At 28.6% G+C, this 25427-nt stretch overlaps 1 protein-coding gene across 1 annotated transcript; it reads left to right on the top strand.

Moving 5' to 3' along the window:
- The first annotated feature begins 7209 nt into the window (after window positions 1-7209).
- LOC111612829 lies at window positions 7210-21556 on the top strand. The gene is made up of 8 exons (XM_023354086.1): window positions 7210-7569; window positions 10553-10649; window positions 10746-10861; window positions 11483-11579; window positions 16366-16369; window positions 16682-16749; window positions 18701-18796; window positions 20975-21556. Exons 1-8 carry the CDS (start codon window positions 7334-7336, stop codon window positions 21464-21466), a joined length of 1206 nt encoding a protein of 401 aa, XP_023209854.1. The 5' UTR covers window positions 7210-7333; the 3' UTR covers window positions 21467-21556.
- Window positions 21557-25427: the final 3871 nt, after the last annotated feature.

Genomic DNA, 25427 nt, shown 5'->3' with positions numbered 1-25427 from the left:
TCGTTGAACTGGAAAAATGTCTGTCTTTATTACATCTAATATTTCGAAGAAATCAGTCCAACTGTTCTCGGCTAGAGATTGGTTCGGTTAGGCTTTTGTTTAAGTAAAATTACGGCTCTTTTATCAGGGTTTTGTTTACGTCCCCAATTCCCTAAACGCTTAATTATTTAACTACTTCTTAAGTAGAAATAAGTCGAAACCAGTTACTTTGTACTCGAATATTTGTAGTCTCGGGAAAAAGTGGAAAGACAAACTTTTATGACAACGGATACATAAATCGTAAATGTAAGGAAAATAAATTCTAGAGCTTTTTCTGTACCTGGTGCATCTCTCACATTAAATTTAGTTGTAAATTATGCTACCAAAGTAACGATTAATTTTTTAACATTACACGTTTTTTTCTACATCCCCTTAGAGATGAGATCTACGAAATCGTAATATCATTGGTTTAACATTGAAATCTGTGAGTAATATAAAATCGAGAGCGGAATAAATATATCAAATATGTTAACGGATTTTTTTTTTAAACTCCTGTCAACTATACAGAACTTTCGTAAAAACATACAGGTAAATTCTTATAGGTTGGATTAAGTTATAAATCTACTCGTGATTCGCGAAATCGGGCGTGGGCGGCCAACAGCCAAAAGCGGTCATGGATAGAATTTGATGCGGTATACGTATAACATTTACCCAAGATCCTAGGCTTCCGCCGGCTAACCGGGTGAACTTGGTGCTCTGTAAAACGCATGCGCGAATCTGGCTTTCTTGATGCTGACGATACAGCGCTTCAACTCTGTCACTAATATTCGAATATACAATTGCAATCTTTTCTTTTTTTCACGTGTAGTATACAAATTTGTAATAAGATACATAATGCGGTTATAATAAAATATTGTGCGATTATTTTCATATAATTAAAATTAATATGTATTTATTTTTTAGAAAATACAAGGGAAGCGGCGCATCCACCGCTTCCAATGACCGCACGCCATTGAAATTTACAACAACCCTGTCGCGTCTTTTGCGTTATATTAGTGATGCGACAAAAGAGGCATTTGAAATTGACCCGTATTGGCACCGTCAAGATTTGGCAGCCCGCGTGCATGTACAAACCGCACACCTAACAGGACCGTCTCTGATTCCACTCGTAGGGAGCTATTTGACTAAGTGGTTAAGATTTAAAGAGTAAAGAATATTTTACGTTATTTTTATGTACGTTTCTTTACAAAGCTATATTTAATTATAATTTTCTTTAAAAGTATATTAGTACAATTGAAGAACGTTTTGTACCAGGTATGCATATCCACCACACATTTTATTTCACCAAGTAAGTTTCTATAATTTTATTTTTAATTTTAGCCCTTATATCGTGGCTAGCGATTCGGAATGTAATTGCGATATTGAAAATTTATTTTAAAAATGTTTTGGCTCGAGATCATATAATGAAAAAGAAAACATTATTAAAAGAGAAAGGCCAATGCCTAAGTTAAATATAAATACTTCAATAAAAAATTTGTTCGACATTTTCACGATAAAATGGCTCTGTAGATGCATAAAAATTCAAAAATTGTTTTGTTGGCTTGCATACTATTTTCAAATAAAATTAGTGTGTGGAATAAGAATGGCAAAAGACACGAAAAATCGTCGATTCTTTTGTATTTAAAGCAATTTGAAAATCAAAGCGGAATAGAATTTAACAGTAGTAAATAATATAAAATAAATATTGAAAATTATAACGAGATAGTTACGGTTAATAGATATATTGGATCTAATAACAGAGGTAATTATATTGTACTTGTTTATTTATTAAGTACATCAGATAAATAATCTATTAAAAATACATTTAAAGAAAGAATTAACTGATTGCCCCTGGAAGTCGGCTTCTTATAGAAACACAGCTTCCCTATCGTCAAATGTCATGGCACGCCACTGATAGAGTAACAGATTTGCAAATTTATGATAGTTACCGAAATATTTAAGGTTAAAGTTTCGTCAAACGAAACTAGAATGGAGCACCGTTGCAGACCTGCGACTGAAATGAAGGACAGATTGAAAAGCAATCACAAAAGGCTTGTCATTGCGGTTATTTTTCCCTCTATACTGCCAGCACTGGGACTCTAAAATAACCTGGAGAAATCTTTTTTCTGAAAGTCTTCTGCGAAATAAAGTGGGAATTATTGCACTTTTTCTTGTTACTTTCCTGGCTGTTATGTATAGTATCATATACATAACCAGGGAAAGTATTGGAATCGTGTCAAATATGACGCTCCGAGGTTTTTTTTTTTTTGTAAATTCTCATGTTTTGAGACCTCCTGAATCGAAAAAGAGGCAAAAATTTCTGTGGATGTGTGTGTTGGCGTTCATTTCGTTTATTATCTCAGGATGGAATAAAGGTAAAAAGCGGAATTTGGCATGACGGCTTGTATATCAGGAGTATTGATACTATTAAATTTTGATGGTTAAAGATGAAGAGGGTGAGGAGATAAAGGGATGTAATGTGCCGCATCGCGAGAGGGATAGGACTTACTTGTTGTTAGCATTTGCTTTTTTATAACAAAATCTCATAACAGATGGCGCCACACACAATTTTATTTCATATAAAAGTTTTTTTTTTAAAGAAAAACTTAAAAGAGCCGGGAAAGTTACACAACTCGTTGCTGGATTGTTTTAAAATGTTGTTCGGTTCAATAAATGCTTACCTTTAAAATGATAGTTTAAATAGTTTTAACTATAACATAGTTGCTGAAAAAGTGGATATAATTTTGTAACTTTAACCTTGAATATTTCGGTAACTATCGAGAAGTTGCAAATATGTTACTCTACATTTTTTTGCTTATCTCGACGAGTTCTATCATCCATTTCCAGGAAGAACACTTTTTTGCGAGACTTTGTGTATCATCGAGAGCATTCCATTCAGGGTATCGAAAAATTGGATGTTTCCATGGGAAAAAAGTGTCACACACGTAAAGACTAGTGGACCCATGGAAAAAAAACTACGTATACCAGAAAGTAGGAAAAGACAGAGGAAGACTTGAAAGGAAAAAAAGAAGGTAAAAGTGATGGATAAGCGAGACCTCAAATAAAAAAATATATGTATAAATAGAGCAAGATGGAGAAACTGTTTTAAAAGAAGGAGACAGACCCTATAAATAAATTTACACTGTTTATATATAAATGTTCAAGGTCTCCGAGAGCTTGTATTGGGCCGGAGAATAGAGCTAATCCCTTTTTTTGAACAAATGAAATACGTAAAATGTTTTTATTAATAAAAAGCAGTCTTAACGATTTTATTTTCTAATATTTTTACTAACATTAATTCTATAGGAGTAGAAATCACTAGGGGCCCTTAAGTTTTCTCTAGGATAAGAGAAAATTCCGTTTCCCTGTCGACGACTTTGAATGTTTCTAGGATCTCTTTAAAGTGCTTATAAACATATAAGAATTTAAACTTTTAAAATATGTGAAGTATTTGTAGACACTATGTACTGTTTTCATTTTTATCTGCCAGAGAATAATTTATATTTCAGTACACTAAGAATAATAAATCTTAATTATGAAAACAATATATAAATATTAATAAATACTTTTATTGAAAAGTTCACATAAATAAAGTTATTAACACGGAAATAATATATATTATAAAGCTGTTTTCCAGCACACCATCTGTGGTTCAGCTGCTCTTTTATGTTTAGTTTAATGGCATAGATGAGGTCATTTAATAAATATAGCTATGAATGAGTAACTTACACAATGAATATTTAATTAAGCGGTATAATGTTGTACAGTACTTGGTCTTTTAAAATGGATTTAATTTTCAATTGTTCAATATGGTAATATTAAATTAATCTTTATTGTAGTTAAATAAATATTATATATTACAGTTACTATATTTATATCAATATATTATTTCATTTGCGAAGAGATCAGCTGTATAAATAAATTAAACCATATGAAATTATGTACAAACTATAATTTAAGCAGATGTTTCTAGTATTAGATGTTTCTAGTAGTATTCACTTCAGTCTATATCTTTCTAATTCATGAAATGTTATCTTATTCATCAAAGTATAGGAATTTAGAAGCGAGATACAGTAATATAATTAACATAACAAATTAGATTATGTCTATACATTAGCGAAGGGGCGAGAGTGTCACGGGTCCCAGTACAAATATTTATTTATAGAGAGCCCAGAAAGTTTATATCAATATTTTCGTTGTTATATTTCGTTACATGCATATAACCATATATAAATATATGCTTATATATTATTTTGATAATTTTCAAATGTTAGGCTATATATATATAGAGCCTAACATTTGGAAACTATAAATTATTATTCTTTTTTGTCAAGATATTAATAACCAACAGTCTCCAAAAGCTCATGCCAAAGTACTGTACATTGCACTACCTGCACCTAGCTAAGATCGACATTGATATGCACTTAAAATTTTATACATGAGGCATATACATTGTCTATATAGCTATGTATAAATAACAACTTTCACTTTTAAATTTTTGATAAAACATAACTAATTCAAAAACAAAACAAAAACACAAGTACAGGTAAGTAACTTATATGTATTTGTGATAATTCATTTTTTAAAATAGCTACTGTGTTTTATTATATTATTTACATCGTTATTGTATTAGTTCATTTAGTATATTTTGTTTTATTTTATTATTTATTTGTTAATTTATATAATTTTGTTTTAAATTTAAATGTAAAAATGTTCGAACGTTCTGTCATTTAAATGTTTAGTTAAAATACGTTCGAATTTCGATTACATCTGAAGATGGCCTATCGTATTAGTCGAAAACGTTAATGTTTGTTTAATAAACATTTCTCAGTATCAGGTGTTTGATAATTCATTAAGTATTTTAAAGAGCTGAGTATGATATTTAGTTAGATACTGATATGAAGATAAATTAACACTCTCATTCTATGTGTGTGATGTGAAAAGGCAGCTTGTACTTTTCAGGTAAAATCTCCAGCAAGATTCTTAGAAAATTATCATTAAAAGATAAAGTAATTGTTCCACGAAATATCCGCAATTTTTCGAAAATGTCATTCCGAAAATCTAGAGCAGAACAATATAAATTTTATTATAAATTGTTATCTATATTTTAAACTCGTTTAAATTAAGCAAATAAATTTTTGGTTAAAAGTCTTCTTTTAGTTCTAAAAAAAATATTTGTTATTTATAATATTCTCTCGTATATTACGAAAACTCGTGCAATAACAGCAGCGCTACGCTAGAATAACTGTAAACGGCATTCNAATGTTCGAACGTTCTGTCATTTAAATGTTTAGTTAAAATACGTTCGAATTTCGGTTACATCTGAAGATGGCCTATCGTATTAGTCGAAAACGTTAATGTTTGTTTAATAAACATTTCTCAGTATCAGGTGTTTGATAATTCATTAAGTATTTTAAAGAGCTGAGTATGATATTTAGTTAGATACTGATATGAAGATAAATTAACACTCTCATTCTATGTGTGTGATGTGAAAAGGCAGCTTGTACTTTTCAGGTAAAATCTCCAGCAAGATTCTTAGAAAATTATCATTAAAAGATAAAGTAATTGTTCCACGAAATATCCGCAATTTTTCGAAAATGTCATTCCGAAAATCTAGAGCAGAACAATATAAATTTTATTATAAATTGTTATCTATATTTTAAACTCGTTTAAATTAAGCAAATAAATTTTTGGTTAAAAGTCTTCTTTTAGTTCTAAAAAAAATATTTGTTATTTATAGTATTCTCTCGTATATTACGAAAACTCGTGCAATAACAGCAGCGCTACGCTAGAATAACTGTAAACGGCATTCAAATAAAAGTGCGTAGTTTCCTGTGTCAGGCAGGAAAGCAGATTAAGTGATGACCTTTGCCATTTATATATGAATGTTGAAAATAATTTCGTTAGGAATTTATTGTGGAAAAATCTGTTTACCCGTTATTGTTTAAATATTGATGTATTCAGTCATGTTTTCGTAATGCGAAAATTATACCTAGGTGTATAGCCTATATTATAACTAGTGATAGTAGCCTATAACTTATAAAGATAATTTAGATATAAAATATTGTGAATAAATATATATAAATGACATATAAATGTAGTATTAAGTATCCACATAAATACAAATCCACATAGGTAAACAAACAAACGTCATCTCCACGCTTCTATGAGTCAACCGGTATCGATAGGCTAATTAAATGAAACTGAGCTGTAAATTAACATAAAAGTCATTAATAATAAATGAAAGACAGTAAAATATTTAACATTTAGTTTAATTTGTATTTTTAGTAATGTTTAATAAATTGATATTTTTATTATCTGTATACTGTATTTTAATACGGTAGTTTAATAGATAAGTCTAAAAATCTGCTTAGCGTAAGATAAATATTGTATTAAATTTATTTTAAAAGCATAAAAAATAAGATCAGTTTGAAGATCTGATCAAAATTCATCAAATATTTACGCTAATTTTTATAATTTTTAAACCTATTTCTTAAAATTTTAAATAAATTTTAAATATTAAGCAGATTTTTATAAACTTAACTAGATCATAGCTTAACGCTAAGATCTATTTTAATTTTCTATATATAGGCTATATATTACAGGGGGTGAGGGATTCAGGGGTCATAGAAGATATATGGACTCCTTAATGGGGCCGGATTTGCACATAAAATAAATAAGTTGCAGCTTAGAACTTCACATTTTTACATGTAACATTTGGTAGAGGGGTTTTTTTATATGTTGTAGCTTAGGGCCACAACAAGTATAAATCAGCAGTCTTGAATTTAGAATAAAATACACTGAGTATCAAATTTTCTCTACGATTATTTATTAATGTAATTTTCTAACAGTTAAATGAAGATAAATAAATAAAACATTTTTATACGTGTACAAGTGTTATCAAATTTCAATTACAAAAATAATTTAATGCCCATACCCGGATACACCATTGTTTGTGTTGTGGTTTAGGCTATTTTGATGTTTAGAGCATTAATATTTGATTAATTTTGTATCTGTATATAGATCTAAAAAAAATTTAACTTAATATCATTTCAATAGATTATTATTATTAAATTCAACCTATTAATTTATATAAAAAAAATTAATTATAACATTCTGTAAGTGTTTCCAGCCATTGCATCAGAAACATTACCTATTTACTAGTTTCAACTGTTACGTCAGAAGTGAATCGACCAATAGACGCGCGACACGACGGCACATTTTAAAGGGAAGAGAGAAGTGAAGTGGGTAGGATTAGTGTTAGAGAAATATCTTTTAGTATTCGGGCCGACAGTTGGACATTTATACAAGCAAAATGTTACCGAAGACGATCGTGTTGACAACTCTTCCTAGCAAATTACCTTTAAGTAGAACGAATATAGAATATTCGGTAAAATCGCCACCGGACGGATGTCGAGTTTCCATTTTGATGGATTCCCCAGCGAAAATGAAAGATAGCAATTCGTCTGCTGACGAAGATATTTCTCCGGCACCGATCAGAAAAAGACAAAGATTGGATCACCTGACGAACGAGGAAAAAATGTTAAGGAGGTTTGTTGCTTTTTCTACTCCCCTTTCTATAAAATACTTCGATCGATATTAAATATGGGCGTTATGTACTGGTATATTGCGTCATCCACGTGCGTTTGACGTCAGATTAGTATTTTGGCAGACGATAACTTCCTGTAAGTGAAAATTATTGTTAATTTTTGTGATTCTTACTCCGGATAATTTATTTGGTATTAAAAAATGTTTTCTAAAATTTTACCAATTCAAATAACGCATGTCCGCCGCCATATTTATATGGGAAACGTTTCTGTTTATTTAATGCCACATTTAATTATTCAATGCAGATATTTCCTGGTATCGTCTTGTTTGTTACACATCTGTGTGTGTTATCTAGCAGTTCTACACTGGCTGGATATCACTCTAGCAGAATAAAATTTAATATTGTTTTTATTTTTTTGCATGACTTGTAATTAGGAGATTCCAGTCTCTAGCTTGTAGCCTTGGAGACATTTTACTAACAAGATGCCATTGTGGACCGGAACTTCCATATAAATAGGAAGAAAAGAAGAGCGTCTCTTTATGACTTTTATAATTAAATTCCTTTGAAAAAATAAATTGTCATTCAAAAAGGTGGTTAAACCTGCTAGATATTGCGCATTACCTTTTGTTATACATGCATGACAAAACATCATGATGCCATGATGAATAGTTGAATTTAACATTAAATGAAATAAAAATAATAATTTTATATATATGATGAAAGTTCTTTTGTGAATTACGTTTTAGCAATTGCTAAAAAAAGATACGGTTAAAGTTTACCTTGATAGCCTCAATGGCCATGCTCCCGACGGACTCTTCCTGGAGGGGAGCCGCCAGCAGGCCGCTGATTGTTTAAAGTCACTAGTTATTGATTCACAGTAGTTCTGAACAAAAGAGAAAAAAGGAAACTTCTACTAAAAATGTAGTTTATGTAACCTAACCAAAGCATTACCATTGGGACTACAAAGGTAAATTTTAACTAAAGATACTAATAAATTCTGATAAAATTTTTATTTGAAAGATTCTAATTGTTAATTATATCGTGCAACTAATTTTGAGGAATTTTGTTGGTACGTATAGAAGATGGCAAATATTTCTCTATGCGTGTATGCCACTTAATGACGAGGATAGGTTCGGAGAAATATGTTGTTAAACAACTTCATTGTATGGTGTAATTAGACAAATCTGTATGGTATAATCTAATAATATAAGTTATATGGAACACAGTTGTAACAAAATGAAAAGTGTTTATGTATATTAACATAGAAAAGGTACTGTATGGTATGTGTGAATAGTTACACTTTGACTTATGGAACTTCTGTCATTAAGTGGCATTTATCTTTGTACTGTACATTACACTATTGATACGTATAGGTCGTAGCAATGTAGCTATGTTGCCAGATGCCACTAATTTTAGGGTCGTATTTCATGCCATAGATTGGTGTTTTGAGAATTTAGTTAAGGTTTCTATAAATTGAGACTTTTTTAATGTCTTAGAAAATATATTATACTAATTTAATTAAAAATTTTTAATTATTAAAAATGTGAAAAGTTTTTCTATCATTCAAACTGTAAATTTAATAGATTTTATTGATTAGTTATTATGTTGATTTCAGTTATATATTTACAGTTGTTAATGTAAATTAAGTTTACCTTTATGAATATTTTTGTTAAATATATGCAGTATAGTAACAATAGTTATATCCCAGGTGATTAATGGAATATACCTTTACATAGATTTAATTATTAGTATTTAACAGTTTTATGAATAAATTAAGGCATAATGTTGAATATATTATTTCTTCTGACATTAATATTCTTCAAAACAAATAAGATTGTTCTGTCCGGTTTACAAAATGCTTATTAATTTCTGTTCAAATGTAAAAGGACGCATTAATGAATTTTTAAATTTTTTATCTGTTAATGTTCAAAATTTTATGAAAATTTTTATTTTATTAGAACATTATACAATTTTATTTTAACAAATTCTTTATACATTATTGTAATCCTTTTTCATGAAAGTAAAATTACAAATATAAATATCCACAAATTTTAAACTACAGAAAAAAATATTTGTTGTAATGGAGTATTTGTTGTAACCAGAGATATGCTGATCAATTTTAATAACTTGTCCCAGTTTGTCCAAGTAAATGATAAGAGGTGGAGAATAAAAATTTGAAGAAAAATGCAGACATAATTTATGAATAGCCCATAAGTACTTAGACTGCGAAAAATGGACTTGCATTATGTTCATAATCAATGGTTATGCAATGTCATTTACTGACAAATTTTTAATTGATCAAAGTGTGTGATTATTTTAAAATATCAATACTAAATGTGAATTGTTTATAAATAAAAAGTTCACACTGAATTATACGTAAATTATGTGATTTCTCAATTTTTTCCCAAAAATGGACTTGCACCACTTTTAAAATAAATGGTCCCCATATGTGCTCTGAAGGAGTTGGAGAATCTTGGATGAGACACTTTATGTGATGACTTCCAAGCAGAGAGATGATCTCTGTCCTTGTAATTAATGCCATTTGATCTTCTGGCTCTTGTGTATTTCATACAAGGCAACCAGATGTTACAATGTTCTTTTTGTTTGAAACATTTGCTATAATTACACAGTTCAGATTTATTAGGTTAAACCTGATGATGGCCATTTAAGATGGTTGAAAATATTTGTCTATTAAAGTGTATGTTTTACTGGATTTTTGGTGTTGGTGTGTTAATTTGATTATTTTAAAGTTTTTCGGTACAAATTAATATATCAGTAATTATAAATTTGATATCATAATTTAAAATATTTTGAATATTTTTATTTTAAATGCATTTTATTGCATTAAGACTTAAATAATTTTTTCCTATCCAAATATTATTTTCATTTGAAATTTTATTGTATATATTTTTTTTAACAAATAAAAAATTTAGAGTAATATTTTGAGAAAAGATGTTGTTAACAAGAGAATATTTATTTTTATAGGAAATTAAAAAATAGAGTAGCTGCTCAGTGTGCAAGAGACAGGAAAAAAGCAAGAATGTCGTCTTTAGAAGATCAAGTAACAACATTAGAAAATGAAGTAAGTGGAAATTTTAAGTCTTCATTTTTCCATTCAAATTTATAATGAAAATAAATTTATTTTAGTTTATTAATATAAATGATTTAATTCAATTAGAAAGAAGAACTTTTGAAAGAAAATATACTCCTTAAAGAACGTAATGAAAAGCTTGAAAAAGAAAATTTAGAATTAAGAAGGAAATTAGAAGAAAATTCAGTGAAGCAATCAGNACACTGAATTATACGTAAATTATGTGATTTCTCAATTTTTTCCCAAAAATGGACTTGCACCACTTTTAAAATAAATGGTCCCCATATGTGCTCTGAAGGAGTTGGAGAATCTTGGATGAGACACTTTATGTAATGACTTCCAAGCAGAGAGATGATCTCTGTCCTTGTAATTAATGCCCATTTGATCTTCTGGCTCTTGTGTATTTCATACAAGGCAACCAGATGTTACAATGTTCTTTTTGTTTGAAACATTTGCTATAATTACACAGTTCAGATTTATTAGGTTAAACCTGATGATGGCCATTTAAGATGGTTGAAAATATTTGTCTATTAAAGTGTATGTTTTACTGGATTTTTGGTGTTGGTGTGTTAATTTGATTATTTTAAAGTTTTTCGGTACAAATTAATATATCAGTAATTATAAATTTGATATCATAATTTAAAATATTTTGAATATTTTTATTTTAAATGCATTTTATTGCATTAAGACTTAAATAATTTTTTCCTATCCAAATATTATTTTCATTTGAAATTTTATTGTATATATTTTTTTTAACAAATAAAAAATTTAGAGTAATATTTTGAGAAAAGATGTTGTTAACAAGAGAATATTTATTTTTATAGGAAATTAAAAAATAGAGTAGCTGCTCAGTGTGCAAGAGACAGGAAAAAAGCAAGAATGTCGTCTTTAGAAGATCAAGTAACAACATTAGAAAATGAAGTAAGTGGAAATTTTAAGTCTTCATTTTTCCATTCAAATTTATAATGAAAATAAATTTATTTTAGTTTATTAATATAAATGATTTAATTCAATTAGAAAGAAGAACTTTTGAAAGAAAATATACTCCTTAAAGAACGTAATGAAAAGCTTGAAAAAGAAAATTTAGAATTAAGAAGGAAATTAGAAGAAAATTCAGTGAAGCAATCAGAACAAGTATGTTTAGTTCAAATTTTTACATTTTATTATATAAATTTCATTCTCAAATAATTAATTATAAATTAAACAGTTAGATCTCTATACTTATTCATGAGTGTTACACTGATATAGTCAATTTTACTAAGCAAAATTTAACAGTTGCATGTAAATTATATGAAACTTAAAACAATTTTCTATTTCCAACACAATTTTCCAAAACTTTTCCCTTACTTTATATTATGTAGAGAATAAGATGAATTATGCGTGCAGATATATGAAACTATTGAAATCTTACTAAATTTTAAGTCAAACTTTATTGTAAAGCACATTTTTAATTCATTTTATATCTGTCTGCCATTATTTTTTTTAATTATAAATATGCAGGATTACACTAAACTCTCAAATATTGAGAGAAATTTTAAATTTTCTCAGTTTTTCTTTAAATTAATCATGTAATTTAATTTTTTTTATTGAAACAGAAATTTTGTTCTGTAAATAAATATTTCCAGATAATTTTTTGAATTCCTAACTCTAGTTCCTTGTTCCTATAAATGCATAGTTAGATTATGCAATACTGTCTGGATCCCTGGATTTCTGTCTGAAAGCTTTCTTTTCTAAGCATTAAAGCCAACAGATTACATAAATTTCTCATAGCTAGTTGTAGTAGTAAAAATAAAGTGCATTATAAAAGTGAGGTTGGTATTTTGTCATAAATTATCTCAATAGTGATAGTCATTTTATCATGAAATATTCTATCATTGCTAGATATACCAACATCTGTTGAAGTTTCCAGTGAGAGCCAATTTTGAAACTAAATATATCAACAGATGTTAAAATATTTAATTTCATAATCCATTATCTAAGTTTGTCAGTAATAAATGATTTAAAAAATGCATTAAGGTAATCTTAATTTTGATTTTTATTTGCTTATTATATTTGTCAACTTGGACTTAAATTATTAATAGGACTGTTAAACTGGTGTTAAGTATTAATGCAAAATTGAGCAAAAGTTCTCAAAGAAAAACAGACTTCCTTTATTGATCCTCCTGTACACATACTTTTGTTTACAACTGTGTTTTGGGCTATCACGCCCCTCCTCAGCAGGGTTGCAATGGCTATCATTTTTAACTACAAATAAATTATCAATAAATTTTAAAAACACTAAAAATCATTAAAATTAATTTATACAAAATAAAAAGCTTACAAAATACAAGAATCCAACTCCCGACAACAATGGGCTCTTTGATGGAATTTTAAATTGATTCATTATCTTATTATAAGAATTAAAATTACATTGAAAAATAAAAATCANACAAAATAAAAAGCTTACAAAATACAAGAATCCAACTCCCGACAACAATGGGCTCTTTGATGGAATTTTAAATTGATTCATTATCTTATTATAAGAATTAAAATTACATTGGAAAATAAAATCACTCAAAAAATTTATTCCTAAGATGCGATTAAAAAGGAGGTTTTTTTACCTTTTCAATGTTCAGCTCAAATGTACAATACTTTCGCGTGTGGATGGCTGCCCATGATTAATTTAGGTAGAATAATTCATGGTAGAATAATTCATTTCTAATTTAGGTAGAACCAATCATGGGCAGCCATCCATGATGATGACTGCAAGTAAAAACGATAGCGCACTCAACACGTGAAAGTATTGTACGTTTGAGCTGAACATTGAAACGGTAAAAAAAACCTCCTTTTTAATCGCATCTTAGGAATAATTTTTTGAGTGATTTTTATTTTTCAATGTAATTTTAATTCTTATAATAAGATAATGAATCAATTTAAAATTCCATCAAAGAGCCCATTGTTGTCGGGAGTTGGATTCTTGTATTTTGTAAGCTTTTTATTTTGTATAAATTAATTTTAATGATTTTTAGTGTTTTTAAAATTTATTGATAATTTATTTGTAGTTAAAAATGATAGCCATTGTAACCCTGCTGAGGAAGGGTGTGATAGCCCAAAACACAGTTGTAAACAAAAGTACTGTATGTGTACAGGAGGATCAATAAAGGAAGTCTGTTTTTCTTTGAGAACTTTTGCTCAATTTTGCATTAATACTTAACACCAGTTTAACAGTCCTATTAATAATTTCCAAGTTCCAAGTTGGACATTAATAAGTCCAAGTTGACAAATATAATAAGCATTGAAATAAGGACAATAAGGCAATAATAATTAATTCATTTTTATTTCTTTAAAATGAAATAAATACAACACTTTTTTTTAAAAAACTTGTTTCTATATCATTTTCAATATTTCATCTCTGAATTGCTTTTTATGCTACAAGTAACTCTTAACTTTTTTTAATAATGAATATTTGATAATTAAAAGTTTACATGATGAAATACAATATCTAGAAAATTTTTACCCCCTTCTGTATAAGTTTATAGGTTTAATCAAAACTACATGAAGAATAAATTTAAAAATTTGTGTGTAACTTTACATTATTTGACATTATTGAAAATGAAAATTTGTTTATTTTAAATGGTACAGAATCACATTAATTTACAAATTTTCTGACGATGAACAAAAACTTTATGCATTGTCATAAAGAATTTAGCATTCTTACTAATCAGATTCTTTTTGTTTTTTACAGATAAGGCAAATTAAAATCTATATGATGATAGATATAATTTATTAAATAGTATATTTGTGATTTGCTGTTGTAATTGAGACAAAAAAAATAACCAAAAAATAAATTATTTAATAATTTTTCTGAAATATAATTGTTAGTTTGAATTTAAAAAAGTTTAATTAAACATTTAAAAAATTGGTCATAAATTGTATTTTTTATTAATTAATTAATAATAGTATTGATTTTGATGTTTTTGTTTTATGAGAAGAAAAAAGTTATTCAAAGACTTTTTTTGCTGTTAACTAAAAAAAAACCGACTAAAAATTTTTTTAGTCAGTAAGTAATCTTGAGATAGCAAGATATAATTTTTGATTTATATTTATATTTGGATACTCTGTTTACTCTAATTTTTACTTAATACTAGAGTAACTAAAGTAATTAAATAATTTTATTTTCTATATTATTTCAGATATTTTGAGTCTTGGAGTTGAGCTGTGTTTATTCTCAACACTTCTTGACTAGAGATATTATTTGAATAATGAATGGAATTACATTCCACTAATTTAATATTTTGGTCATATTTATAAAAATAAAATCATTTGAGATTTAATTTTATAGATAGATGTTGGTAAAAATACAAATTAAGCAAACCTTTACATCCAGTAAGCATGTGCATTATGTAAATCAGTACTATATAAAAGAACATCGTCAATCTGACACAGCAAACTAGCCTCCACTTCTGCTGGATGGCATGCAGTTGTTAAATTGTAAGTGGTTCATGCTGATTAACTGTTTTTCTTTTGCTAGGGTTTTTTACCTAATCAGGTTAATTGTTTGACATTTTGAATAATTGTAAATTTGTACTAATATAAAGTTATATAAATGAACATAAAATTTGTAACTGGGTAAAATGTGTTTGAAATTTAATAGGTTGAGGAATGTTCTTGTACTAATTCTATTTTGGAACTTAGATGTTTCTACTAGAAGACTGAGAATGACACTTCAATTCTGATCAAAAATGTTATCTTTGAAATAAGATAATGCAATGCTGGAGTTACGGCTGTGTACACACTAGGCGTTTTGTGTTGTGTTAAATGCGCGTTAGCAGTGTACACACCAGGCATTAGCTCAGCATTAGACAAGCATTTAGTGGAGCATATGCACTGGCTCAGTTTGGAAATGGACATGAAAGTAATTGCTTGTGTGCCCCTCCTCCATTGTCGCTATAAAAGACGATGGCAGAGGCAAGGAGAATTTTGGGTGCACCCAATATTACGAGATAGACTGATGCATGGAATGTTTCTGACGTTGTATCCAAAACTAAGATAATATGAACCCAAATTTTTTAATTCTTTTAGAATATCTATAAAATCATTTGACGATGGCTGGTCTCTTTTAGATTTCATCAATAGTCGTATCAGTATTGAAATGATCGTTCTCCAATTCGGCCAACGTACGTCCACTCTACCCGAAAACACGCAATCGAATGTACAGTAACATGGCAGCACACATATCTCAAAGCGCTTGGCTGATGCCCGCAAAACGCGCATTTTAAGAAAAATCTATAAACACGCATTTGAGCGTGTACGCCTATGCAGAACTCTTGGTTCGTCAAACGCGCGTTTAAAAACGCCTAGTGTGTACGCAGCCTAAAGGTTTGTATACAAATGTTTTATACAAATGTTTTATACAAATGAAGCTGTAGTTGAGAAGTGTTACGATAGCAGTTGAGATTTAACACAATTCATTTCCAATGGAAAATAAAAAGTGTTTATTTAAAGTAACTAAATATAACAATAAATAAAAATTCTCTTTCTCAAATATTTAAAGCTTTTTGTATATTTTACAGAAAGCAATTTTTAATTTAAACAAAAAAATTTAGAACTTTTTAAAAATTCTAAAGTAATTTTCCAAAGAATGTGTGTTTATATTTAATCATACTAAGTAAAACTGTAAGAATTTGCAATTGTAATATTAATGTATTTACTTTATTCATTTAAATAGGAAAGTAAAAATTATTCTCAAATTTTGCTTCACTTTTTTTGAAGCAAAATTTGAGAATAATTTTTACTTTCCTATAAATATGTGAACATTAGTCACTTAAATATTTAATTATAATACTTATTAATACTTATTGTATAATATGTATTTATACAATATTAATATCAAACATTATTTTTTATGTATATAAAAAAATTGCTCTTAAATGTTGTTAATATTTGTTTTTGTTATTAATTAGGTTACAAATGTGTGTATCAAGAAAGAGGATGATTGTTGTGGATTCATTGAGCATGCATCGCCCATTAATGGTCCTCTGCAGAAGGATCAGGATCTGCAGCTTCATACTCTCTTGATGATGCAATTCGTATGCTTGCAGATGATTGTGAAGTAAGTGAAATTTTAAATTTAGAATAAAGTATTTTATTGCTAAATTATAAATTAAATAAAAGTAAAATCATTTTTTTGTTACTGGTTATAAAGTTTACATATAAAATACATATATATACATATATTTCAGTAATACCCCAAACTTATGCGATAGGTGGGACCGAGTGGTAACCGCGTAAGTCGGAGTATAATTTCGCATATAAATACATACAAATAATTTTTAATTGGGGCTGGAAACTAAAGAAAACAATAATTTAGAAAAAAATGTTTAATAAGATCTTAGATAATACATATGTATAACAAATTAGGCCTATATTATTTTACAATTTTTCACATTTACATTTATTATATCAGGCCATAATTTTAACATTGTTTCCATCTCAGCGATAATACTGTGACGTTTATGAATGATGCTTGAATTTAAAGATTCAGCTTCGAGAATTTTTTCTTTGCCTTTTTATAATTGTTCTGACCGTCAATTCCGGTAGATCAAATATTTTTGCCAGTTCACAAATTTTTGTTTTTGTATCGAAGCTTTTAATAATGGGTACGTTTGTAAAGTCAAACGAGTTAGTAACGAACCATTCGAAAAGTCTAACAAAATAGGAATAACGATGACGTCATTCTCGTTTAACTTGTTTGACTTTACGAACGTATTCAATGTTAACTTTACATTCCAAAGATAAAGTTTTTCTTTTCTTGTTTGATGCAGAAGAATTAGTTTAAATATAACTTAAAATTAAAGTAAATTGTTTTTNCTGTGACATTTACGAATGATGCTTGAATTTAAAGATTGATCATTTTTCACAGCTTCGAGAATTTTTTCTTTGTCTTTTATAATTGTTCTGGCTGACAATTCTGGTAGATCAAACTTCTTTGCCAATTCACAAATTTTCATTTTTGTATTGAAGTCTTTAATAATGGGTACGTTCGTAAAGTCAAACGAGTTAAACGCGTTAGTAACGAATCATTCGAAAAGTCTTAACGAAATAGGAATAATGATGACGTCATTCTCGTTTAACTTGTTCGACTTTACGAATATACCCAATGTTAACTTTACATTCCAAAGATAAAGCTTTTCTTTTCTTGTTAGATGCAGAAGAATTAGTTCTACTTCGTTTGGATGACATAGTAGAGTCTCTCAAGGCTCCGTAGATATAACAAACACAGAAATAAATAACACAAAATAAATTGTAGCTATGTGTGGATTCCACATGACACATCCGAACATGTAAGCTGAACAATAGTGTGGGGGGAGTGAGTAATCAAGGGTTGCATGGCGCTCAAACAAAAGACAAATCGACGAGATTTGAAAATCGCATAACTCCAGGTTTGCGTAAGTCGGGGTATTACTTTATAGACAGTAAGTCCTTTACTTATGCAATGTGTAAGATTTGTAGATGTGCAGTTGCAATACTTAGAATCCTTGTCTATTAAGTGCCACTTTGATTATACTAATAGGTGACAGAAACTTTTATTTTCTAAAGTTTTTTCCATAAATAGCTTTTCTAGTTTTGACCTTTCAAATAAATATACATGTTAAACATATTACATTAGTTATAACATTTTTTAAATTTGCATGAAAATCTTTTGGAACAAAGAATTTTATAAGTTCAGGACTTACAGTCTATCAAAAAGTATAATTTATTTAAAATGAATACATATATTCATTTTGAATAAAATACACTTATTATATGATCAGAATTAAAAGCATTTTGTGTATGAAAAATTGAAATCTAAACTTTTAAGCTTCAAAATGATTATTATATCAATTATTCTCAGTTATTAAAGAAAAATTGATTATGTTTAATTTGGATTATATTACTAAAAATTTTATTTTAATTTAAGAATGATGTTAATTGATTTTGATTTTCAAAATGTGGCAAGTTCAGTTTTAAGTTTGTATTTAAGATTTCAAAATCTGAAGTAATTAGAATAAATTTATTTGCAGCCTGATGACTTTCTTGACTTGTTACAACAGTGTAGTGAAGAATTATTGCAAAACTCAGTTATTTCTTCCACCACTGGAAGCGAAACAAGTGAAAAAGTAAGTAATAGAACAGTGTTAAATCTTTTTATATTAATTTTCTGAAAGTTTTTGTGTGAATGAAAATATCAAGTGAAAGATGAATGATAAATTTTTAATAATTTTAAAATAAAGTATTGTTGGTATTCTGTTATTCTAATATTAGTTAAAGAATTATATTAATTAAAATAAGAAATAAAGAAGTTTATTAAGTATGTAACAGAATGCCAGAAATTATGCAAATTAATGTTAAAAAATTCAGCAATGAGTTGCATAATCTTCCTGGCCAAATTTTAAAATTGTGTGGAGATGCCATCTGTTAGGATATTTTATTTAAAAACTTTTTATATTATTATAAAATGGTAAAAGGTTCATTCTGAGGGTAGAGTTTTATAACAAAAAAAAGTTGCAAATGCTAATAAGAAGTAAAATCTTTAAGTCCAACCCTGTTTGAGTTATTACAAGTAATTCTTAATTAACAAGTAAATAATTATTAACTTCAAATTGGTGAACAAAGCCATGATGATAAGCACACTAATATCCATAAATACAGGGCAAAAAAACCAAATTTTTTGTATTTTTTAACGTTTCAAGATTTTGAGTCTAAAAATCTTGGGAGGTCATTTTCTGACTGATTGCCATACTTTCCCTCTGTTACATACAACACAACATCCAGGAAAGTAAAAATTGAAATTCTTAATTTTTACAAAACTACTACATATCACAATAATTTCTTCTTTTTAGGAATTTAGTTATAGTTCAGTTTCTACTTTAAAATAATAGTTTATTCATTTAATTATTGCAGAATAGTGCATAGGGTTACTATTACATCTGAAAATGACCTGATAATATTTATAAAATAAAAAAAATCAAAACTTAAAACATATAAAATATGTAGCATCAGTTGTTAAGAAAGTTACTGTCAAATGTTTTTTTTTTATTATTTTTAAGATAAAACTTTTATATTTGCAACTTCTTGATATAAATTGCATGAGTAAAGCAAAGTAAATTGTATGATGATAGCAAAAATCTAATATGAATGGATTGATATAAAAGATGTAGATTTAATTTATGTTAAAAAAAAGTTCAGGAGGAAAATGCAGAGTGAATAAGTACTGCTTTTAATTTTGTATTGTATTTAAAACGCAATTCTTTATATGAATATATAGTATGTAATATCATAATAGATAATTTCATATCACAAATAATAGAGACTTTGTTAAATAATAATAAACTTCAAATATGTATATAGCAATTTGTCTTATAGATATTATAAATTAAGAATTTTCTCTTTTCAAATCTTTATTGAAAATTTCATTGGAAGATGAATTTTAATAAATGATATTAATTGCTTAGGATTTTTTTACTCTGAAGTCATTTTTAATTTTTATTGAAATAAAAAAATGTCTATTCCTTTCTAAATCTTCAAATACTATGACTACATCATTTTTTCTGTTTTATGCCTTTTAGTATTAAAGTACAGTTATCCCTCTATAGTCCAATGTTTTTAATCTGATATGCTCAGTAGTCCGACGCACCTCCCGTCAAGGTACCCGTCCCCGTTATGTGTCTGCTTGCACAGAAGCATGTCGCGATGTGAATCTCCCCATCCAATTCTTACTCGATGACACACATTTCGTGTGTTTTATGTGAGCAGTTCTGTTCGAACAGTTGGAGTAGAGAATATTGTAAGTTACTGCTAGCAAAACAATGCGAAATATGTAATTATTTTCGGTAATCCGGACACTTTTGGTAATCTGACACACCTTTGGTCCCATATCTGTCGGATTATCAAGGGACAACTGTATACATAGAAACTTTAATGGTTTTTTTCTTTTTTTAAGAGAAACTTTATGGCAAAGAGAAAATAAAAGATTTAAAGTAACTTTCTTTTATACACAAAGTTTATTAAGTCAACTTTCATTCATACATTACAATTTGCACAATTCCTTTTAATTAAAAAGAATTGTGCAATTTTAATGTGTTACACCATTTAATTCTAAGTTAATATATTTATTGTTGAATATCAAGTAAATTTGCTGCAATTAGATTCAGTTTCAAAGTTGTTAATCAGAATACAATTTTTAATGTTCTCTTTAATGCATTTAAAAATTTTAAATATTATTATAATTACAGAAACTTTTTCAGTAATTTAAAAGTTAAATTTGAACTTAATAGCTGTATTTATTATAAATCTAGATCAATTCCGAAGAGGAAACCAATGATAAAATGGTGGGGACCACATCAGCAAAATTGGAATCCATCAAAGAACTGATTGAATTTGATCATGTTTACTATAAACATGAAGATGAAGATAATTCATTATCTAATCAACAAGTTATTTCCACCGAAAGTACACTAAATGGAACAGAGTGTTTGCCAATGATATATGAATGTAGCATGGATCTTTCTGAGACAAGCATAAGCAAACAAAGGGAACAAGATAAAATGTGTCTATCTCCTACCAATCCAGACATTACAATTCCATCTATTGCCATTAAACAAGAATATAAAGATATTCCTAATCCAGTGTCACCACTTTCCTCTGAAATTTTTGCTGGTCACTCTCCTAGTCCTTCAATCAGTGACTCTGGCTATGAATCTATCAGTTCTCCGATTAGTGAAGTTGGCACTTTTCTGGAAGAACCTTGGTCTGACACATTAACAGAACTGTTTCCTTCTTTAGTTTAGTTTATTTATCATTTTTAATTACTCTGTAAATATTTGTTTGTACAGAATGCGTAATCTTTCAGTGGAAATAAATCTTGTTGTATGCACAAATTTTGGATTTTATTTATTTATTCATTTATTATTATTTTTTGTTTACCATATTTTATATATAGACCAGTACAAGTATTTTGAATCAACCTATACTTTCGATTGTAATCAACGTAACATGATAAATTTTGGACTATGTTAGCACGACAGTTGTATGCAACTAGATTTCATTGTCACAAATCCAAAGTTTTAGTTTTTTTAATTTAAATTTTGCCGATTTTTTAGAGTTGGAGTTATTAGTGTTTGACTCCAGATTCCGAGTTGGTGAATACCAATTTAGCAATAACTCAAGATTCAATCTTACCTCTTGGTGGATATGGGGGTAAGAGAGCCTTTTTATACAAGACCATTGTGGGTTTGTTCAGGATATGGCTGGGTAGTTGAGAGACTGGGCCCGACATCTGGGATGGACTACCAAACTCTTCCCTTTTATCTGGTAGGCTTAAGGAACTGACAGATCAAAATTGACGAAATCTCACGCGTTGTAAAACAAAATCTCCAGCTATTCTTAGTGAACACCACCAATGACTTCCATAAGAGCTCGGAAACAGATGCCAGTGACAGAACTATTCACCAGTTGTTTGCCTTCGGCTATTGTGGACATGCGGCGGTTCAAAAGCCATTCGTTACGTTTGTCGATGCTGTCAGTAGTTTGGAATAGTGCAATCAACACTCATTGGAATGTGAAGCAATGGAAAGATATTTGTCCTGATAAATCATTATACATGATGTGGAAATCTGATATTAGTCCAGACTTGGCAGATGGGTGAACAGTCCGTACAAGAATGTGATGTATAGACTGAAATGTGGAGGTGTTAGCAAAATGATCTGGGGCTAGATTTGGAATGGGCCCATTGGTTTCTGATTGGATCTATAAATACTTATATTCAAGACATCCTTCCTGTTTCGGCACAATAACACACTTGTTCACAAAGTAAGTTCCATAACTTCGTGGTTTGAAGACTTGCAGTTGAAAGAACTTGACTGCCCGCCTTCAAAATCCCGATTTCAACCCAATTGAACATCTTTGAGGTAAGCTGGAGCGATTACATGCTTGATCTGCTCAGCCCAGCAACTAAACACCATATTACAGGAGGAATGGAAATGAATTCCAGTAGCAGTTTACTAGAAGTTAGTGGAAAGTCCCCCGAAGAGTAATGACCGTACATACAATAAATAAACTAATTGTTATTCTCAAAACGGAAATTTTCTCTAATAGCAGCCTGAAAAATGAACAAAGGCTTTTATTAAAATGCGCACGACGATTGTATTGCGGATGCCCCTATAAACCGTATTTGTCATCTTAAATGGTTTTAAAAGCAATGTTTTGAAGTTCGAACAAATAAATTTTAATTTTTTGTATCAATAGGATAATTACCATGATCAGTAACGGATGCAAAGAACTTAAGCCCTAGGAAGGGCTTAAGTTCTTTGCATCCGTTACTGATCATGGTAAGTGCTTTTACCTGCAATTCTTAGAAATCACAAGTTTATTTCAATGTAAAAGTATAAGTATTGATAAAAGCTATTCGGTAACTTCTACCAGATGGTGCTAGGTTGTTTGGTTGTTGGTGTACAACTATCAGGATAAAGTAATTTGTGACGACTGTTCACGTAGCATTGTGTTTCGATTGTTCCCCCTTTCTTCTTTTTGTTTTACTGTATCATATTCAATAAATTCATACGTATATATCACAAATTCAGTAGTTAATAACAGTCTTTATTGGAAATATAAAAATTAATTAAAAAGAAAATTTGAATATATAAATGCAAAAGGCAAGGTTGTTATTAACTTAGAAATACAAACTTATTCGTAATTTGAAGTTTAGACTATGTACAAAAAGTCAAAAAACTTTTGAGTCCTTCTTTATCCTTTATACACCACCATAGAAGTAACAGCTTAAAAAAATGCTTTGAAGAACTCTTCTTAAACACTGATAAAAATTGGTAAAAAATTCCACAAGGTTAAAAAGCTGGATGGAAATGATGGTGTGAAGAATTTCTGTGTTTTTAATTGTAAAAGTGTCAGAAACCTACAATGAAAGGCTGACACTTGATCTTTTTTAACCTTGTGGAATTTTTTACCAATTTTTATCAGTGTTTAAGAAGAGTTCTTCAAAGCATTTTTTTAAGCTGTTACTTCTATGGTGGTGTATAAAGGATAAAGAAGGACTCAAAAGTTTTTTGATTTTTTGTACATAGTCTAAACTTCAAATTACGAAGAAAATAAATCCTGAGTTATCACAAAAATTGTACAAACTTATTGTTTAACTAAATTGAAACGTATATATGAATCATCAAATAAAAGAAATAAGGGCAAAGAAAAATAAAGTAAATCCCCAACGTGATACGAACATTCGTTATAAGTTCACTTGGTTATCATTAAAGTGATAGCTGCACGAAAACCACTACTATGCTTATCATTTTCCGGTAATTGTGTTCAGTGATCCGTATTTAGAGTTTAATACTAACTTTTAACCTGAAATATCTCTCATATTCTTACCAGAACCTTCACAATCAACTGCGGAGCCCGAATTAATCATGAAATGCGAGGCCCCTTAAAAATATACATTATTTTTTCGAATAAAATTGTAAAAATTATATAAATTTTAAATAAAGACATTCTTTATCTATGTTTAAAAAAATCCAATAATAAAACTATACAATTTAAAATATTACAAATTTTTAAAAATTCAGAGAGAAAAATTAAGAAAAGTATTAATTAAAAAGAATATCAGAAAATTTATTATGTGCTCTGATTTCGGGGAAATCCTAAATTTTACCATCAAAATTAATTTTTCATATATTTCATGTTCTACTGACAATAGTTAGATTCGGGAACGAACCTGCAGTACAGACAAATATTTAAAATATTGTAATGGAGTCTCATTAGTAATATCACTGCAGTATAGGCACAAAATATTTTAATTTCGTCGTATAAATCGTCTCATTTATATCCTGATTATCGTCATTCATCGGTGCTAAAACTAAATCCGTACAATGATTCATAAGGTGATCATCGTCCATCGTCTTTAATATAGAAATATTGTAAAGGAAACCAAAAATGGCATCATGCTCTTCAATCAATAGGGATTATTCCTTGATATACTATTGCTAAAAATAGTTCCTACAGAAGTTTTTCATGAGTATTTGTATGTTAGGGGCCGTCCATAAATTACGTAAGGTATTTTGGGGTGGGTGTCAAGGATTTCTTACGATTTCTTACTCGGGTAGGGAGGTAATAGATCTCGTCTTACGTAATATTCTTAGTTTTATTTTTTGATCTCGTTGAGTGGTGGAGTTTTGAATTTAGCTTCAATTTGACGGTTTCTATTAAGAACGCTCGTTATACCAATGCCATCTCGTGTAACGTGATAAAATAATAACGCTATGCTAGCGTTATTATTTTATCACGCTCTACACATTTTTTATTTTGGGAGAAAGGCCCTATGGTGGTTTCTCTCTATTCTCTTTGTTTTGTTTTGTATGACGTTTCTGTTTACGCATGTACTAACTAGTCGATCTGTCAAAATTTTTTGCGTCCTTTTGTGAAAATTAATATAAAAGTGACTATTATGACTTTGATTAATGGTAATAATAATGAAAAGATGGTTGATAATTAAAAATAATTACTGTAAAATAAATTGTTCATTCAAATTCATTACATTTTTATACAGTATTTTTAAATTTGTTCACATAGTCTTTTATAAATAATAGTACATATTAATTAACTAATTAATAATTATATATTTTGGACCTAAGGTTTTTAGGGTTTCAAAAAAAAACTTTTTTTGCTAAAATCTTTCTAAAAAATCATGCCTAAATATTACGTAAGATAGGGAAGGGGAGGGGATAAAAGAAAATATTACGGTTT

This window comes from Centruroides sculpturatus, unplaced genomic scaffold (assembly GCF_000671375.1).
Source record: "Centruroides sculpturatus isolate CEXI.00-Female unplaced genomic scaffold, Cexi_2.0 scaffold763, whole genome shotgun sequence".
Taxonomy (NCBI): Eukaryota; Metazoa; Arthropoda; class Arachnida; order Scorpiones; family Buthidae; genus Centruroides; species Centruroides sculpturatus.
This window is presented reverse-complemented; position numbering and strand designations above follow the sequence as displayed.